This window comes from Condylura cristata, unplaced genomic scaffold, assembly GCF_000260355.1.
Source record: "Condylura cristata isolate star-nosed mole 26May11 unplaced genomic scaffold, ConCri1.0 scaffold00023, whole genome shotgun sequence".
Classification (NCBI taxonomy): Eukaryota; Metazoa; Chordata; class Mammalia; order Eulipotyphla; family Talpidae; genus Condylura; species Condylura cristata.
Window position 1 is genome coordinate 31,563,167 of NW_004567124.1, and position 21,704 is coordinate 31,584,870.

A 21,704-nucleotide genomic window follows, 5' to 3' on the forward strand; every position below is an offset into this window, starting at 1 on the left:
TGCCATAACACATACATCAAATGCATGGGTTTCCATGCTTATGTGGAACCATTAGCCAGAATTATGCACAAAGGCTCCCAACATGACTTCCATCCATGTAGATTACTGGAAAAAAGAGCCCACTTCCAGGCTGTTTACTGAGAATGTTTCAGAAAAAAAATTATGAGAGAGTAAAAATACAAAATAAAAAAATCTGCTTATCCAGTAAGTTCACTGTTTGAAGTAAATTTTGGGATCATATCACCATTACCATTGAAGAAACCTGTAAATGTTGCCTAATTTATCCTCTGTCTTGGGTTATCCAAGAAGCCCAGATATTTAGGGAGAGTGCTTACTTCAGAAGAGAAAGCTCACACTTTAAGAAATTATTAAGGCTACATTTACACGATGCACATACATTTGTAGTTATCTTCTGTCATCAAATAAAATACAGTCCTACCTCTGCTAATTGTAAAGACAACCTACACTTTTCATCCTATTCTTAATCTATGACAAATCCTAATACTCATTCTTCATTCTTTGTCCTCATGTACATATGACTTAATTTGTTATAATCCTCAAAATCATTTTCTAGCATTAACTTTTGGCACCAAAACGTTTTACTTTATGTCTGAGTCAAATTACTCATGCTTCCATTTCAAACAATCTTTTTCTTCTTCCTGAGAAGGCAGACAATAGCTGGTCTCACCATCTCCTACAGAAAGCTCCTTCATAAACCTCTAGATCATTTTTTTAAAAAAAAAAAAAACAAGAGATGCTTTATATCAGCCTCTTAAAGATCATTTTTTTGAGCAACGTGAGCAAGCCTTCAGTTTATCTTAGTCCTATCTGGAGTCAGCTGAACTTGGAAGCCAGTGGCCTTCTCTGAGGTATAATTACAGTCTGGAGGAGAAAGCAATTTGTGCAGCATTCCACCGACCTACAAGCTGACCTTGTACAGGGCAAATTCACAGGTTGCGTTAAACCCTATTAGACATGCCTAGTTTAAGGAAAAGCCTTTCCAGACCCCGCCGCATGCTGGGCCTAGGCACGTCACACATGCGCGCTACTCCACCCCCTAAGGAGTTCTCTCTCCCACCAGGTTCAAGACGGGGGGGAAGGCAGACCCACACCCCACACGCTCTAAACCTGTACCTCCACCAGTGTGTCCAAATTACTGTTATTTCTTACATATGTGGATTTTTAGAAAAACCTGCCTCTTTGAATAAGAATTAAGACAGAAATGGGGAGACAGATTTGCCATACTGGAAAAACCACACCCTGACTACTCAGCTACAAAAATCTTGCCAGACAGACTGTGAAAGAATTCCTTCCAGGTCCAGTGAGATTTTCACATCTACATAAAATCCATATATATCTTCAGTTTTCAGCCTGAGCTTGGCAGACAGGGTCAGAAATAAAAATAAAAATAAAAATGGTCTGGAGAGACTAAGAATGCTGGGTGCTTGAACAGCCAAATGAGTTTGGTACAGTGACAAAATAGAATCACTGAGCTCCTCTTCTTCCAGGGAGGCCTCCCTGTTTGAAAAGGAAGACGCTTGATTCCTACACCAATACCTTCTCTAGACACATAACACATTCAAACCCAATCCAGGTGAACTGGGCATTCTGTTCTTTGGCTGAGTCTTCCCATGTGAACTTTCAGTCACAGATTTTCATCTCCAGTGGAGCCAGAGTGCGTGGAGAACAGGCTCACACTGATTAATATAGGCATACATGTCATCTTTTATGAAAGCATGTGATAGTTGCTGCCTTTTCTTTCTGAATCACACCCCCCCCACACACACACTGAAATAAACACACAGCAAATTAAATAAGGATCCATGTGTAAGAGGAGATAATTCCTTTCATGACAGTGACATCTATCAAAGATCTACATGCAAGATGTTTTTTCGACTCAATAGTATAAATGCTAGACGGTCTGCCTATCTTAGAGAGGCTGAATACACAGAGGGAATACACACAGAGAAGGCAATCTGGCTTTCCAAAGCAAAATTCTGCAAAAACACTAACACTATTTTTGTGCTTTCTGATCAGAGGTAATTTTTGCTTATTCTTATCAATGGCCCCCAAACTCTACTATGCAAAACTATAGGGAAGAAGAGATTGATATAAGGTGCATGTATTATGAAAGATAAGTTAACTTATCTACTAACAACCTTTGCATTTTTTTTTTTTAAAGATTTTATTTTTTTATTTGTGCATACAGAACTGGGATACAGGCCAGAGATGTGGAGGGTGAGAGAATTCACCAGAGACAGAGTGGAGTGCAGAACAGGCAGATCAACGAAATACACTGCTGAGGGGAGCAGCGGGCGGGTCAGGAGAGGTCTGCCACGCCATGCGGTCACCTCCCGGGCAGGCGGGAATCAAACTCATGAGGAAGCGGCTTTAGATTCTCAGTGCTGTGCTTTAACCCGCTGCGCCACCAGGGAGGGCCTGCATTTTTTTTTTAAAGATTTATTTATTTGTGCATACAGAACTGGGGTACAGGCCAGAGGCTCAGGGGCGGCGAGAGGCTTCACCAAAGACAAAGTGGGGAGCAGAACAGGCAGATAGAAGAAGTACACTGCTGAGGGGAGCAGTGGGCGAGTCAAGAGAGGTCTGCCTCGCCATGTGGTCTCCTCTGGGGCAGGCGGGCAGGCAGGAATTGAACTCATGCGGAAGCCTCTTTAGATTCTCAGTGCTGTGCTTTAACCCGCTGCGCCACCAGGGAGGGCCCCCAACCTTTGCATTTTTAAGTCACTGACTTCCAAAGGGATCAAGGTGTTTTCACAATGACTGTTGCATTTATCTCCAAGACATCCCTGTGGAATACGTTGGAAGGTAAGGAGAGTTCTCCATTAGAGATGCAGTGAGGCACCTATCCAAAGGGCTACCAGATTCTGAAGCCTGGGCTTGTCTTTACTCTGAATTCTTCCAAATAATAAATTAGTAAGGGGTTTGAACTAGAGTACAGTATCTTCTGGGAGTGAGAATCCCGAGGTTTAATGTTTACTCTCCTGTCATTCATTCACATTACCCAAATTGGAAATTTTTATAAGTAATAGAAATATAATCTGGAGAACAGAGTAAGAGTTTCCCAAGGGAAATTTCAAGAGCGGCACAAGATGATACAAGGCCAGGAGGCCTTGGCCTCCATGTTAACCCATGGAGGTAGTCTTTATACACCAAAAAAAAAAAAAAATTTTTTTTTTTTAATCCTGGGAGGAAGCAACTGACTATCCTACTTCATAGCTGTCACTATTCTTGTATCTTCCCTGCCAGTTCTAGTGTGGTGGGGGCTGGAGATGGGACAGGTAAGCAACTGCTTGCAGCCAGTGCCAGGAGCCAGGGCCAGCTGGAAGGGAACCACAGGACAGGAGTTGGCATTTATCTTGCTCTCTCTCCTCAGGGAGAACGAGTGCTTCCTTGGAAATAAGCAACTGTTTCTTGGCAGGTGCCCAGGAAAATAAATGCTGACTCAGGTTCCTTGTTCCCTTCTTCTCCAGATCTCCATCCCCTGCCCATTTTTTTGGTATCACATCTAGTGTACTGGTTGGCTGGCTCCATGGTGCCATTTTATGAAATGTCACCTGACGTGGTGCAAACAAGCCCTTGTTTCTGGTGACCAGCATGGCTGGGTATACGTCTGAGCAGTGGGCCTCCATCAGATGGCCTGATAATGCCAGTAAAGTAAGCTTTCCACACACAGCCTGATAATCTGTCCCACTAAATGTTTCAAGGAAAACTAAGCATTACTGTTCTGTCAAACTGTTAGGTCTGAATCTCTTCCATGGCCTTATTTTTGGGAACACATAAAATTGCTCAGCTGAAGTTTACTTGAAGGATTTAGGCTTTTCACCAAGAAATGTGAAAAAGTAAATTGTCTTTCTGTCCTGAATCTGAGAATATATTTGGCATCTTGTTCCCTTACTGATGAGACAGAATAACCCTTTTATTGGCTTTTGGGACAGTGAATTCTGTTCAGAAAGCCACAGCAGGTAAAAACTGTGGCTGTGCAGGAGGAGGGGGTACAATGGGATGGTGTATGGTTTTGGACATTTTTGTGTTGTGTAGAAAACTCCTAAACAAAATCACATGCATTTTCTCATTGATTAGGGAGACTCAGGAAAGAAAATGAACAAGAGCCATCTCTGTGTTCATCGCCTGTCTTCAAACAGACTGAACTACCATCACACAAAGGTACAAATGACAATGACATCCTATAATTTCTTAGAACTGACAGCCTCTTAAAGAGTGCTTGCCAGTAATGAATGTGGAACAATTCTACTGCACTGACAATTAACTGATCGAGAAGCAACAGAACACAGGGTTATGGCAGAAAAATAAATGAAAAAGAAAACAGAAGACTAGGAAAGAACCCAACTTTGGCTAAGGCATCAAAACAAAACACAAACGAAACTGTCCAAGACTCTGCATTTGAAATTGATGGTGTGATAGCTAAACTACAGAGGTCAGAATATACAAGGAAAGAGGGACTCTTTTTGGGAGAGAAGGTAATGACCTCGGGATAACTCAGAAAAATTCAACTGTCCCACTAAACCTCAGGACCTCAGAATAACTCCGAAAAATTCAACTGTGTACACTCTTAAGTGGCTTTCAACCAGCATAACTCAACTCTCCCAAAGTCAGGAACTTATTCTGTAGTTGTCATTCAACCATCAACAGCAGGGTAAAGTAGTTATTCTGTTTTAGGATTGATGGCAATACAGTAAACTGCATGACTACATCCCCAACTTATATACTTCTATATGCTGTAGGGACAACCCTTGAAGGATTTTAGAAGAGACACTAGGAAATTTGTAAATACCGTAGAGCAGTTATGAATTTACAGCAATGTGCATATGAATTACTAGGGACCTCATTAGAAATCCATATTCTCATGCACTGTGTACGGGATGGAACCTGTTTGGTATTAAATTGTATTCCCCTTAAAATAATCTGAAATGCCACGCCCCAATATCTCAGAATGGGACCTTATTTGGAAAGAGGGTCATTGCAGATGTCATTCATTAAAATGAGGTCATACTGGAACCAGCTGGGGCCTCATCCCACCTGACTGGTGCCCTTAAAAGAAGATGGCCATGTGCAGACATAGAAACACACATGCAGAGTGCCAGGCGATGACAAAGGCAGATTAGAGTTCTATCACCCCAGGAGAAGGAACAACTAAGATGGGGAACAAGGCACCAGAAGCTAGGAAGAAACAGAGAAGGACTCCCCTATTCTTTTCAGAAGAAGTGGGACTCCGCCAACATCTTGGTTTCAGCTCTTTGGTCTCCAGAACTAAGAAACAATAAATTTTTGTTTTAAGTCACCTAGTTTGCGGGAGCCCTATGAAACTAATACAAGGGGTGAGATCATCATAGTTCTACTAAGCTCCTAGGGGGATGCTTGCGCTGCCTGCTGTGTGGATCACACCTGGAGTAGCCAGGTGACTGCAAATGAATGTGTCACTATGTTCATAATTACTGGCCCCACAAAGTGCCAGACACACACACACACACACACACAAACACAAACATATGCGTGCACAGGCACACATTATTGCTTATATAATCCCTGATTCACAGAGTTTTTTCTCTGCTAAGTAGCTGAAAATGTGCCTTTTTCTCTTGGTCTCCATGGAGTCCTCTCTCAAAGTTATATATATATATATGAAAGATTTATTTATGCATACAGACCCGGGGTACAGGCCAGATGTGCAGGGTAAGAGGATTCACCAGCAACAGAGTGGGAAACAGTACAGACAGCTGTACTGAAATACACTGCTGAGGGGAGCAGCGGGCAGGTCAGGAGAGGTCTACTGTGCCATATGTGGGTCACCTCCCTGACTAGGGATCACTCGTGCTGCATTGACTGTGGATCACTTCATAGTGCTGTGCTTTAGCCCACTGTGCCACCAGGGAGGGCCGTCAAAGCTATATTCTTAATCTAAGAGGATGTCCTTCTCCTACAAGGCCAATGCCAGGTACACAGAGAGCCACACTGCACCAGGGTTCTACGTCACAGAGTTTATAAAACCCATCTCAACCATATAATTTCTCATTTAATATTGAACCCAGTTTCATATTCTTGGTAGCTCAAATAGAGCTTTTCTCCAGAAATTTATAATGTTGGCCTTTTGAAGAGAACACATGCTAACAATTACTCCAAGCTGCTTAGAGATAATGGGCAACAGAAAAGTTATTATCTTCAATGTCATCGCATGTCTTTGATATGATAATCATCGCATTCAAGGTATCAAAAATGATGGATGGCTCTCAATTTAAGTGTATCGTGATGCAAATTACCTAGCTCTTTCCCACTCCAGCTCAGAGGGTGAAGAGCGAGTGACAGTGGACACTCACTTTACAGGGCCTCCATAGATGGCAAAGTCTGTGACAGAACATAAAGAGAAACACTTCCTTCTTTAAAGACACCTCAAGTCACTTTTTTTCCCTCCCTTTTATGGCCATACATCACTTCGAATTACCTCACACACAGTCTTAATTTGATATAAAACACACAATTTACAACCAAAGTCATCCTACTCTGTTCCCTTTCTGGCTAACAGCCATTGACATAAGTTCCACAGACTTACGAAGTTCCTGCCGCAAACATGAAATGATGATTCCAGGAAATCTTAGTAAGGAAGGAAAAATGAAAGAGCATCATACATATTTATTTTAAAACTGCTACAAGATTCTGTTAGGTTTTGGATGCATTACCCAGCACCTTGCCCCCACCATTAGTTTTCATGGTGCTCCTGACTCTCACTGAACATCTACCACAGGAGGTGAACACAACAGATACTCTATCACTCAGTCATCCATGCAAACAGAGCAACAGGATGACAAATATTTACTCACCATCATCCGTCAACTGTGATCCATCCTGACTGGAATCACACATATGCAGACCCCGAGATGCACTCACCTAGACAAGACACTTTCTGATAATAAGAACACAACAAGCACTGGCATGTCATTTGCCAGTCACTCAAGGTCTGACTTCCAGCCCCAAGTCTTTTCCCTCGACTTACATTTTTGCTCCAGCAAGGATGGACATACCTTATGGCTAATGTAGCAACACTTGAAAACCAAAACTCTTTTGAGCTTTAGGACACTAGGTGAAAAGGCACTTTCCTTTCCTTTTATCCTATAAAGCCAACCCAAAATTATGAGTCAGAGTCAGAAACACAATTATCTTCAGTGAAATTAATAAACCCCTTGAACTTCAACTGAAAATGTGAAGGCAGAGGTTGTTGAAGGAGTGGTAAATCCCACAGCAGATAGGACAAATCGAATTGTCAATAGAAAGAGGCTAAAACTGTAAGAAATGTTAGCAGAATATATATATATATATATATATAAAAGGATGACAAAGGATCTTAAAAATTGGAACCTGTAAGGAGCAAGGTGGGAATGGAATGAGGACGGGCATGAGTTTTTTTATTTTGTTGTAATTTTAAGGTTGTATTTATACTTTAAAGTATATATTTTTTATTTCCATATAAGGTCAAAAGGTATGCTCTTGTATTATTTTCTAAAACTATCCACTTTTTCCATTCTCATTCATGTGCTTGATATATATGTAACTGATTTTTAGTTGTATGAGGGAGGGGCCTATTTTCTTTCTTTTTGCCATATATTCAAGCTTTTGAGTATTTTGTTTTGTTTTTAAATATTTATTTATTTACTTATTCATACAGAACTAGACTATAAGCCAGAGGTGCAGGGGAAGTGAGAGGATTCACCAGCAACACCAGTGGGGAGCAGAACAGGCAGACTGAGGAAGTACACTGCTGAGAGGAGCAGTGGGCAATACAGGAGAGGTCTGCTGTGCCATGTCCATGTGGGTCACCTCCAGGGTAAAGATCCAACTTGCACTGAAGTGGCCACGGCTAGCTTGCAGTGCTGTGCCCTAACACATTGCACCACCAAGAAAGGCCCACTTTTGAGTATTTCTATAGTCAATTTTACTTACTAACCTAAGATACCATAGTCATGTATGATCTCCTGCTCCTGAATTTCAATTATTTCCACTGATTTGTTTTTCTGTCCAATGACAGTTGTTCCATGAACAGGTTTAACCTTCAAAGGTATACTTGCACACCTTTCCACAAATAGACACCAGAGGAATTGAGGGAAGGTGGACTCTGTGGAGAAGAAAGCTTCCAAAGCAGAGCCAGACTAGGAGTAAGAAGACACAGAAGTTGGAGTGCCAGAGAGCAAATGGACATTTAGACAGCCTGGCAGAAGGATTCCAATGCAAGACTGCTTTTGATTTCTTTTGTGACCTGGCCCTCCCTTCTATAATAACAGCAAACAGTGGATGAAAGATTGGTATTATAGTAAAACATTTTTTAGAGCAATGTGAAAGAAAACCAGTCATACAGAAATTACCATGTGTTTTAAGCTTTGAGGTCAGAATAGATACTTTCTGTCTCCCCTTCCAAACCTTCTCTACTTCTGCCTCTGCTATGTGAGGTAGCAAGAACTACCCACCCCCACCTCTCCACTTACTCAACATGAACAGGACAAGGGCAAAGACCCATTTCCACCTAATGAATGATAAATACCACATCTGTTCTAATCTACCATTTATACTATTAGTGAGGTTTCTGGTCAACAAAAGACCAGTAGTAGTTAAACTGGGGGGAGGCCAAAGTTATACATGGAATTTTGACTAAGTGGAAACATCACCACCTTTATCACTGTTGCTCCAGGATCACCTGTATTATCACTGTTGCTTCAGGATCACCTGTATTTATACTTATTTCTCCTGGTATGTGTCCTTTCTGACTTTTCTTTTATAGATTTAGACTGTTTTTAAACCTTTGCTTTTCTGTACCAAATTTTTAAACTGTGTTTACCAAAACCCAAAGAATCCTATTAAATTTTTTGTTGGGATTACTTTGAAGTGAGTAAACTATTTGGGAGTAACTGACATTTTTGTAATAGTAGTTTTTCTAATGATGAAGAGACTAGGCTTCTCCTTCTATTAATATCTACTGTAATGTTTTGGATATTTTATAAATTGTTGGATTTAATTTGCCAACATTGTTTAAGATCTTCACATCTGTGTCTATGAGAAAAACTGATCTGTAATCTTTTTACTTCCTGTCCATGTGTGATAGTACCATCAAAACTATATTATTAGTTCTGAGCGTAATCTCATTTTCTATTCTCTAATGTATTTTGCCTAAGGAGGAAATGCTTGATGTAGTAAACTATCTGGGCCTTGTTCTTTATGAGATTTTAAGACTGATCTGACTTCCTTAATATTTATGGAATGGTCAGGTGTTCTGTTTCTTCTTGACTATGTTTTGGTAATTTATTTTTTCACTAGGAAGTTGTTTATTTCATATTATTTACATTAAAATGTTAACAGTATGCTCTTACACATTTCTATGGCATTTGTAATTATATTCACTTTTATTTTCATAGTATTTTTTATTTGTTTTCTTAATCTTGCCAAAAGTTGAAGTTTACTGCTTTCAAACAATAAACTTTGGACTTTCTTGATCATCTCTACTGCATTAAAACTTGGTTTTAATTTCCATTCTTACTTTTTGAGAAGATTAGGTTGAACCATATGAAATTACACTTAATCATATTTGACCTGAAAAAAATGGCTTTTGTTTCTATTCAAGCTTATATACCTTTCCAATTTCTGTGATGACTTTCTTTTCCGACCTTATTTTTGACCTTTTTTTCTTTTTAAATATAAACCCCCATGGCTACATATTTTAGTTTCACCTTATGAGTCTTGATAAGCACTATCTGTGCTTTCTTGACCTATATGTGTTTTCTGAATCCCATTCAGATTTCTTTCTCAATCCATGAATTATTTAGGTCTGAGTGTAAATTTAAAAAGTTTTTACTATTGATAAGTTGAAGTTGTCTTTTCGTCATTGACTCAGGATTTCCAACTTAACTGCATTTTGATCAGAGTACATGGTCTACATGAAGTTTGCTTTTTGTTTGATCTTTCAATACTGTTTGACATTTTAAATTATACCCATGTATTATGTTGGTAGTAATTAAGGCAAGAGTCTATTTCATTGTTAATGTAGAAAGCAAACCAAAACATTGTACTTTGAGAGCTTCATCATCATCTAAATCATTCTCAGTATGTATGTATTTATTGTCCATTATTGTCTAAAGGGCCTTAAGGGTAAATCTTATGTTACCTGCCAGAAGCATATTAAAAATTAATATTTAAAACACAAACTACTGAGAAACTCAGATAAAACTAACATTAAAAAATAGAGACAAATGTTATCATCTTTTAGTTCTATCACAGTTTCCTCTTGGCACATCTCGAATACATTCCTCTCTGAGCATCCAGCCTGAATTCCTTTGTTCTAATGACACAGTCGTGTCCCAGTGGGACATACACAGAGAGGGGAAAATGGATCTTGGCAAGCCTAGGGGCTCACGAGTCAGCACTGAATGAGAGATGAGACTTATGGTCAGAATCCCACCTTCTGTTCCTCTTTAGGGGACACAATGTAGGTTTTCTCATTATTCTTCCTACTCTTAATGGTACTGACGGTGGTGACAGTATGGTGGAAGCACCAAATATTATGTCAGGCATGAAGCGAAACAGTTCATATAGCTTTTTAATTCAATACTCACAATCAACCTTTGAAGTAGGTACTATTATTAGTCTCACTTGACAGATGAGGAAACCATAGGGATGAGCCTTTGAAAAATGAAGGGACTTGCCTGTGGATAATGTCAAGCTCCAGAAAGAAAAAGTTTGGTCTGTGTGGTCTGCAGACACCCTTGTGGAACCATTTCCCCCACCTCCCTTCCATACTGACACAAGTCATGTTTTTTGCTGCACTGAAAATGCTAGGAGAAACAGCTGGTTATCATTCATGCCTCTGTTCAGCTTATCACTGCCTTCCTGGTGATGCTGAGATAACCCCAAGATTTTAGCTCACAGGTATGAAGTCCCTGGGCAGAACTGAGTTCTGTACCTCCTTCTCCATGAACCTTGAGTCTCAGAGGTTCATCCCCTTCTGTTTAACAGTATCTTTCCAGGTTGGCTCTGAATTGCCAAGCTATCTCTACTCCCCAAGAGTATATATAACATAGAACAAAAACATCTCATGGTCCAGTTTCTCCCCTGTCTTTCTAAAGTATTCTAAACATTGTCTACTTTAGTGAGTTTGCTGCTACCTCCTGAATCACATTCTTCTCTAGGCAACCATCTCTATGTCTCAATTTTTCCAACAGTAAGATGATTATAGCACAGGACAACTATTTATAATGAGGCCTAGCTCAAGCACTGTAGCTTTCTGTTGGCCTCGTTTAAAATAAATCTTTCTTTGTTAATTAATGTACCTTATCCCAATGTTGTAAGTAATATTTAGATTCCTCAACTGGGTAGGGAGGAATAGAGCCACACCCAGAGTGGCGGATCCCAAACCTTCAGAATCAATATGAATACAATTTAACTGTTTGAAAGCGAAGTTTAAAAAGTCAGTTTTTGTGCTTGTTGTAAACTGAGGAGGTTATAGGAGAGCCTACAGGAGAATTAAAAGTGATGTGATAATTAGGTCATGAATTAACCCCCTGGTACTTGTAGCTCTATACTATTTTTAAAGACCCTCTTCTCACCTCCCAGGATATTTTGCACATGCAAAATGCCTGATGTGACTAATAAGGGCCCTAGCATAAAAGTTAATTAATGAAAATGAAAACACTAAAACCCAGGTTATTTAGTAACCAGGGCCTGGAGCCAGATCCCAATTAAACCTCTCGTGGAGAAGAACGGCTCAAAATGCCCAATAGGTTCCATCTGGCTGTTTCAGTCGGTCAGTTTGGAGACTCCTGCCCTTTGCAAGTAAGACTTTACCCTCTTCTTTCCCTTGCAATGAGGAGCTAAGGGCAGTCCTCCTTACACCTTATTGGGGGAAATCCCGGGCTTCTCTACTCATATGTAGGGGGCTTGGCAGCTAAGGAATCCAGCTGGAAGTAAGCATGATTCACTGACTCTTCCAGCCCAATGCCTTTTGTCATTCACTCCACTGGAGGGGCTCCTAACCCTCCAATCCCATTTGGACCCCACTGAGGAGATCTGATAATGGTCCTGGCAGAGCTGTGGTTTTTTATAACGTCTGGCAGGGGCTGCGCTGACCCATAACATGGCTACACACATGATTTCTTCTCATACTGTCTTTGTAAATTGACCATGGCTAACCTTGCTGCCCTAATCAGATCAATCAGAATAACATTTCTTTAGCTGCTGCATGCTGGCAGCCTCCTGGCCTGCAGCGTGACTCAGAGTTAGCTCAGATACCGAAGGCAAGGCGGATTTTGGAGTTTCCAGTGGTCTCAGGTTTCCTTTGCTTTTATCACAGTTGGTGAGCTTTGTAGGGCCTGTGTTTACAGCCATGCAAATTAGCCTCAGCTGGAGAGAAATCAGGTCAGGCCTAAATGAAATCAAGCTCTGGGCCATGAGGTATTTTATCAAAAATTGATAGTGTGGCCATAGCTTTGGGATCTATCCAGACTGTCCAAAAAAACATATGGGCACTTTGTCTAGTGTAACCTGAACTCCTGACTTGGCCCCCGAGCCCTGGAAACTCATAGATGAAGGGAGGATGGTGACGGGCCATTCCAGCCAATGTTCCTGCCAGCAAGTCCAATGGCTGCCTCTGCCAAATGATCCTCTGGTGAATAGAGACAAGACTGACAGGGGAAATGCAGCATCTTTGAAGCACTGTGTTTGTGAGACTGGCTTGCCACAAATCCCATGTCATTCAATGACTTAGCAAGGTCTACTCTTGTGGTTTTGTTCTGTTCCCACACTATATGCACTTAGTTTTAAAAGGTATGTGTGAAGGTGTCCACATCCATTTATGACCTGATATTTTTGCATCTTTAAGCATATCCTCTCCTGGTACTTTGACAGTTACAGTAACTAAGGATAGAGAGGTCTCATGGCTGGACACACACTAATAAGTTCCCTTCAAGAGGAGGTAACTGAAGGCTGACTCCCAATTTCCACCATCACTTTCTCCTGTGAGATTTGTAGCCCTTCAAAAGCCCAATTCATAAAGCAACTCAGTTAACTTAAAAATATTTCTCCAGGTCCTCCCTGGTGGCGCAGCGGGTTAAAGCACAGCACTGAGAAGCTAAAGCCACTTCCTCATGAGTTCGACCCCCGCCTGCCCCAGAGTTCAACCACATGGCGTGGCAGACCTCTCCTGACCCGCCCACTGCTCCCCTCAGCAGTGTACTTTGTCGATCTGCCTGTTCTGCTCCCCACTCTGTCCCTGGTGAATTCTCTCACCCTCCGCATCTCTGACCCCCCAGCTCTATATGAATAAATAAATAAATCTTTAAAAAAAAATTTCTCCAAAACATTTATGTCCATTAAGACTGGGGGGATTATTACAGTCCTCACAGCTATTTTCTCAGATGCCACATTCCTATGACTCATGCAGCCTGATGAGGGTGGCCGGCTGTTCCATCTATTAGCTTGTGCCTGCGTCTAAGCACTAAGATGTCCCTTGTCTATCTGCCCTCTAAGAAGTAAAAGAAAAGCTGATAGGTCTGGAGTGTCCCCATTGCAAAGTAGAGGTAATGATCAGATCCTTGGAATTCTTCAACTTTCAAGTCTCTGTTTCAACAGATGAGAGACAGATATCAGACCCAGAGACTTTAAAGGCTATGCCAAAGACTCGACAGTTGGCTCCAGTCAAAGTCAGAGCAGGAACCCAAGACTGCTGACACCAAAGCAGGAGTTTCTGTCACTAAACAATAACCAAAAAAGAAAATTCAGACTTCCCCAAGTGAATTTTAAGTCAGAACCTATAGTTAAAATCAGATCAACAGACATTTGACAAGAGCACAGACCCTGGTGGGGGGGAGAGGGTGGCTGGGGGGGTGGGAATGAGTGGAAGGGGGTCATCACTGGATTCCAGTCTTGGCTGTGCTAGGGGACAGCTGTGGGTTTGGGCACGTTGTACCACCTTTTAAGTTCCAGTTTCCTTTTCTACAAGAAAGGAATATTTAAAGTGACCATCTTCCTGGTTCTTTGATCTTAAATAAGTTAACAGAAGTCAAATATTTAACTAAAAGCCACTCATTTACCATTAGCTATTACAACTCTTTTTGCTAGTGAAATCTTCACTTGTCATCCTTGCTTGAGAGATACTACATGAACGCAGGGTGATTAAGACCTCTCTGACCATCATTAAGCATGATCCTATGAGGGCATCTGTATGTGCAGGGGTGTTTAGAACTTTGGGTATACTGGAAGTGTGTGCCTTTTGTAGTGTATGTATGAGGTCAGTTGCAAAAGCATGTGACCTGAGTCTGTGATGTTAACATACATATAGATCTTTGCCTAGTCTTGTTATAGCATTAGAAACTTCCAGCTTAGATGTGGAAGGCAAAGGAGTCATTGCACACCATCAAGGTCAAAGTACCAGCACTCATTCTCAAACCAGCCCATGTCATAGTCTTAGAAAAAGGTCTGTATTATAGATTCAGCATAAATAAATAATGTCCAGGAAAATACATAAAGATTTCAATACTTTTCTCAAGTAGAAGCAAGAAACAAATACTTTTTAAAAATACAAATATTTAGCATGGTTCTCTCACACCATCTCTCAACCTACAGTCATACAGCTTTTGTTTCCAGTTAGAGAAACCCAAATCTATATTTAAAATAATGCCCTACACCATTTAGGTATGAACGCTTTTAAAGGTTATGTGGCATGGGAGGTAGAGGGGGTTTGTGGAGAGGTGATTCCAGAATCAGCCCCAAAGGAATCAAGTCTAATACTTCATAAATTTTTATACTGTAGTCATTCATTCTAAGTACTGGAACGATGCTTACTAAATAATTCCTATTCTACTAATATCTACAAGCTTTCTAGTATTGGCTTGGCTTCCAATCCTTTGTGAGGCTAATTTGCTGTGAAAATTTGGTCTTGTGGTCCACAATAAAGAGCTTTAACAAGACCAAAGAGGGTACAACAGGCAGCTACTCCCTTGTAGGTTCCATTTCTTTGTGCCCTAGAGGAAAGCTATTTGGCTTTGTATCTCAGCATTCGGAGGTGCCCTCTTGTGGCTGGGTGAGGTAAAGAGCATCCTAATGAGACAACTGGCAGGAGGAACAAGTCCCAGATTAAGTTACTGCTTAGCCGTCAAGAAGAGAAATACAGTTGAACTCCAAGAATAATACTCAGATTCAACATCTGAAAGAGTCATTGATAGCCATACTTGACAAACTTTAACCATCTTTTAAAAAAGAAGTAAATAAAGTAAAAGTACAACTTAACTTTTTAGGTCATCTTTTTTTCTAAATAAAAATTTACAAGGCAGAATTCTTGTAAACTGATGCCTGTCGTGCATGCAGTAGGAGCTCCCGTTTGTTTTCGGTAGATTTGGTCAGTCAGGGCCTTTAAGCCAAAGAACAGGAAAACCCTAATCATTCTAGATATTATTCAAGGGATCTGGATCTAGCATTAATGACCTCCAGGTCATGTTATTGGTGCAATCAACACACAGTCAAGTTGTTTCACTCATTTCTATAGATGATAACCCCTAACCTCACTGCTCGTTTTTCAAACAGAAATAAAAAGAGGTGGACAAACTCAACCCCACTCTTGGGAGAAAAAAATAATACATATACCTTACACAAAAGCAGCCCAGAGAAATTATCTTTGTAAACAAAAGCTAAAATTATATAAACTTGGAAGACAACAGGTTATGAAAACCCTATAAATTTATGTTCAGCCTTCCAAACAAAGTTCTTCCTCCTCCCTTCGCATCTCCACACTAAACTGAGACACCAAGTCTGGGATTTGAGAGTACAGCTAAGATCCTCGCCAAAGTGACCAAATTTCAACTGAAGACATTTGGCTCCAGGAAGTTTCAACAGACTAGCATCTGCTGAACCAATACAACCCCTCCCTGCCCATCCCCCATCCAAAGTGCTCAGGGAATAGCCATTATCTCATTAATTCTTAAGAAATATCTACTAAACATGCAAAGGGAGAGGAATGCTTTTATATATCCTACAGAGGAGGGAAAAAGCACAGAGATTATTTACAATTCAAAATGAGATCATGGCATTTTAAGTGAGAAGGAATATTGGCAGGTCAAACTGATTTTCAGAAAGCTGTTGGGCAAGTTTAGAAAGCAACTGGAAAAGTGTATCTAGTAGCTACTTCCTTGACGGACACTGCACATTTCTGGCTCCCTGTCAAGGTGTTGACCTACCTCTCCCAAGAACAAATGTAACTGAAAGACAATGTAAATAGGGGCGTACTGATATTGGAAAGTCTTATTTTATAGTACAAGAAGGTTACATAAACCAATGGTGATGAATTAGTAAGATGAGCTAATAGATGTGTCATTAAAGGAGATGGTGGGGCTCTTCAATATCTATGGATAAACGGAATGATCTAGAGATTGCCATTTGTGAATAGTTTCAGGAATGGACATTGTTTTAAGATGCCCAACAACTAATATTCAAGAATTCTTTGCAAAGAAACTTTCACATGAGTTTACAAACTAACAGTTTAGTACAGAGTTTTAGAGAATACTTAAAAGTACTTTCATAATCATAATTTCATTTTATACTCAGGACAACCCTTGAGAGTGGTTATGATTTCCCATTCTATAGAGAGTGAATCAGTGCAGAGAATTAAATCATTTGGTCTGTCAGTCATCAGTGAGCACAAAATAGGAGGTAGTACTAAGCTTTGGTGGTACCGACAGAAGCTGATGCTTTGCCCTCTCATCTCATTTTGGTGACTGCTCTGTCTACTCTGACAGAGAGTCTGGTGTCACAAATGAGGATGGTTACAGATATGTCATATTTATTTGATTAAAGCTAATCGTTGAAATACTTGCTAGAAGTCAAGGAGAGTAGCTCCAAATCTGCATACCTCTTGGTGATATTACATATAAATCACGTTTTATTAAAAGATTTGGGTACCTACTAAAAGACTAAAGAAAATACTGGAAAATTTCACAGGAAGTATTTTGGATTCACTCAAATGTATCTGTATTTTGTTGATGATTTGAATAAAGTTACTCTTACCTTAAATCAATCACCTCAATAAAAGTTATTGCCATCACCTCTGTTGCTCAATACTATTTAGGAGTCTCACGCTCTACCAACTGAGGTAGTGGGGTTGCTGTACTATTTAAATAAGAGGGCAATGAAGACACATGTCCTTGTCCATTCTCCCCAATGCCTGTCATTACCAATATCTTCCCAATTAACAGCGTACAACCCTCAGAGGTCACTTTGTCTTTCTCAGTTTTTCTTATGTCAAAGGATGACACTGAATTACATAGTCAGGAAAGTTCCCTCTGATCCTTAACCTATATGACAATATGGAACAGGATCGCTGTCCAGTTTGAGAACATATGTATCTGCTTATTTGAAACCAGGGTCAGTGCTGGGAACTTCATTATAGAAGATGAAACTAGAAATGACTACCTGAGTCATCAGTCAATAGGATCCTGAAACTTCCAATGTTCAAACTAGGAAAGTAAAGAGTATGTCTGTATTACACATCTTAGTGCTAGCAGAGCCACTAAAGCCAAGATTTTAAATCTCAAACATATATCCACTTCAGTCATAAAAAGATCCATTTAACAGGTGCTGTATTAGACATCCCATACAGGAACCACTGTGTAGGTAAGCTGGCAGAGTTGGCCTCCACTGCTGAATCTCCCCCAAGGCTCACAATCTCTAAAATTCACTTTCATTTTCATTTTCAAAGGGAAAAAACAATCTGATTCTCAAAAGAGACCATGGGATCCATCTTCATGTTGGAAATGTAGACAATAAGACAGAGAGAAGGCTCATAGGAAGAGGCTTGGAAATTTCTGGCACTGCTTCAACTCAGTTTTCTTTAAAACTTAAAATCTTAGCTCTAAGGTAGTCCACAAAGTTCACTAAAAACTTTAGACACAAGACTGTAAAGTCCAGTAAACCTACATTTTTACCTCCACTTACAGCAAGTAAAGGCTACACACATGTACACGGATTCTATGGGTTAATGGCAACTCACCATTCAGCAAGATTAAAGAGTTCAGTGAAAGATATTTCCCCCCTCAGACAAACAAAATAAACACATCAAGTACTAGCTGCCTTAGTAAAAATCCTTTGTTGAATAGGCAAACAATTATGAGATAAGAAATAAGAATAAACGGCCAAAGCTTTGATGTTTTACAAACAGATACTTTGTTTTAAAAATACTCATTCACCAAAACAGAAATAATTAGTTTTATGTATAAACAACATGTTACCAAGCATCCAGAGAGAGAAACAAAAGGGGTAATCATGATCTGAGAAGAAAGCAAGAACAAAAGTCAGTTTCCTCGGAAAAACTGCAGTAGAAAACATTCAGTGGCCCTCCTGGTTAGTCAGAGGAGGCTTTGTGAAAAGAATGGAATTGAGGCTAATTTTGGAAGACAGAAATTCTTCTTTTGTTTTCACATAGGTAGGTAGAGTCATCTTGTTTTCATAGATGATATTTTAAAAGCCAGCTAGCCTATAAAGCAAACTTATCTCCATCCCACATGAATCAAATTGCATGGGGAACACATTTTACAGCATATCTGTTGATGTCTTGCCTCTAACTAATTACTTTATTACAAAATTCAAATTGTTTCATGTACTATGTCCCAATAGAAGATTTGTTCTGGAATTTAATTATTACCAGGATCACAAATTACTTCCAATAAAGCTGAAAGGTGAAAAACTTTGATCATGATTTAGATTCAAAATTCAAGTCACTGAGAAAATCTTATTTGACAGAAATCTGATTAACAGAAAATCTGCATTCAGATGTATCCATCTTTTCATCTGTAAAGCAAAGCTGATTTCATAATCATAACGTAATTTGAGATATGAACCAGTGGGTGAACGCCACTCTAATTCAATAATAAAGAATTGATGATAATGCCATTCAATATTATACACTTGTTATAACATTTCCTCAAGTCCTCTTAGATTTGAGTTTCTCAACATCCTGTTGGGTTAGGTAGAGTTGGACGCTGTTCATGTTGCCTTACAGCAAAAGGAAAATACAGCCTACAGCCGGAAAACCACCAGCCTAAGTTCACATAGCAAATCCGTGCAGAATCAAGTGCCAAGATCAAGTTGCCCCTTGGTGTCCATGGGAGAATTGTTTCCATGACACTGCAAGATACCAAATCCAGGGATCTGGAGTGTTGAGCACATTTTACTTTTTCCTCAACACCATGTACGCTATTTTCAAAGCACTGAAGGGAGAGGTAGCCATAGGCGCAAAATGAGAGCAGCTCTCATTTGTTGAGGGCTAAGTGTGTGTCAGGCTCTGTGCTCAATGTGATACCTTTGATTTTGAACAGATGTCATCTCACGTTACAGTTAAGAGCTACACAAGTACCAAGACTTAGATCACAGCAAGTGAAGAGCACAGATGTGATTCAACTGCACCTCTCTCTGATTGCTTGAGAATCGCAAACTCGTTCTCAGTGGTGTCCTCACGTTTCAAACCTTGAGTCTTTGCTTAGGAGTCTCCTTTCTCAGTGAGATCCTTTTGGAACTGCAGCCCCCACTCTCATCCTGCCAAAGTGGATGCCACTTAACCTGCTCTACTTCATGGTTTAATTTTTGGGTTTGTTTTTAATGCTGATTGTTAAGTTCCACAGGGCAAGGATCTTGGGGCTTTCTCAACATATTACAGAGGCTCAGACAGTGTTTTCCATACGGATGGCCATGTTCTATTTCTGTGTTCTACGGCAGCCACTTGCCAGAAGAGCAAACCTGAAGAGTGATTAGTGCAAATGAAGGATTGAATCTAATTTTGCCTAATGTTATTACTTCAATTTAAATAGACTCATGTGACTAATGGTTAGCAGATTGCACAATGTAAGCCTAAAACAAAACCTAGCACGAATAAGCTCCAAATATTAGTTAAGTTAAGGAATTTATAAATAAGTAAAACATTTTCCATAGAGTCTACAGAATACTTTCACTAATTTTTTATAATTTTCGATAATTGATGGCTGAAAAAAGCCCAGATTAAATTAAGAAAACAGCTTGAAAATTCAGACGAGATGACCTAACTAGCCAGCACAGATTTCTCAAATGATTGGCTCTTTTTTGTCATCTTAAAATCAAAACCTTCCAAAACATTTTCTGAAAACAGGGAAAACAAACCAGCAGCACATCTGAGTTTCCACATATGACAAAAAATAAAATTAGATTAAATTTTAAAATATGTAATTATAACAAATACTATTTCAGTACCTTTTTGACCTTGTTTTTTTTCTCAAAGGTCTCTGACAGAGGTTTTTTCTTCTGCTGAGTTGTGTCTTTGGAGAATAAATACTCAAATTCACTAGTATCCCGAATATCAGGTTCTTCTAATGACTCCCATAAGGTAGGTATAGCATTTTGGCTTAAAAGAGAAAATGACAAGTTAAACTTAAGAATCAAATAAGAAGACGATAGAATACAATAAACTCCAAACAAAATTCGAGCTCATTAAAAAATACATACAAAATGGCCATTCCTTGTGGTGCAGCGGGTTAAAGCACAGCACTAAGAAGCTAAAGCCACTTCCGCATGAGTTCGATCCCAGCCTGCCCTGAGGTGACCACATGGCGCGGCAGACCTCTCCTGACCTGCCTGCTGCTCCCCTCAGCAGTGTACTTGGTCAGTCAGCCTGTTCTGCTCCCCACTCTGTCTCTAGTGAATCCTCTCACTGCCCCTGCCCCTCTGGCCTATACCCCCATTCTGTATACATAAATAAATCTTTTTTAAAAAATGGAAGTGGCTTTAGCTTCTTAGTGCTGTGCTTTATTTAACCCGCTGCGCCACCAGGGAGGGCCTCTTTTTTCCCCCCTAGTTTTAAATAAGTTTTTCAGGAGTTTCCCAAGTCAATTCGCTGCAGAACCCACAATAGGAGGCCAAAAGTATTTCATTTAAAAATACTTCATTTTAATACCCCACCCCAAAAACAACGTTAACAAGAAAAACTATGCCAAAGCTCAATCACACCAGTATCCCATAGGGATCTCATCTAAAGCAGGTGTGGGAAGTCCATGATTTACTTTGTTTTTTATATCTGGAACATCCTAGTTTTGAAACAAAGAAAGGGAAGATAGGAAAATCATGGACAGAAGAATCATCTCTGAGAACAGACTCAGAAGGGTTATTACCCAGGCTCCCTTCAGGCAAAACACACGTCTTCTCCCAAATGTCTACTGTCTCACTTTGCTCTTACTGTCCCACGGCACTGTTTTTCAAACACAAATATAATTATATCCACTATATCTAAAAATATTTATTTTTTCAATACCTATTTTCTCAAACAATGAAAACCAAAAGAACTATTACTATATTGGTGCTAAATTTGATACTAAGAGGTGATTTTCACATTCAAAAAAGTTGGCAATATTGGCATTTTAGATCTGTACCTTCACATTTTGGTAGAGATCTGCTTTTTCCATTAAATATGACATTTTAGCTCTGGCCACATTCACATTTAAAAAAACTATACTTATAATAGTTGAGCCATTAAGAATATCTGTGACCTATCTAAGTCATAAAGCATAATAATCAAATGAGTATCTGTCAAATTACCCATGGCTAGAACAATTTCAATGAAGTACTTCCATGTACTACTAATGAGTAGTTCCCAGGCCCCCTTCCTCCATTCACTTCACGTCAAATAG

General features: G+C 39.8%; 1 protein-coding gene across 2 annotated transcripts in view; it reads right to left on the bottom strand.

Annotated features, from left to right (window-relative positions):
• FMN1 (formin 1) overlaps nt 1-21,704 on the bottom strand; it is a 362,087-nt gene that overhangs the window by 167,764 nt on the left and 172,619 nt on the right. For both annotated transcript variants that reach the window (XM_012728639.1, XM_004687569.2), the window contains one exon: nt 20,275-20,425. In XM_012728639.1, the coding sequence (XP_012584093.1) occupies nt 20,275-20,425 (151 nt within the window). The remainder of the gene's footprint in view (nt 1-20,274; nt 20,426-21,704) is intronic.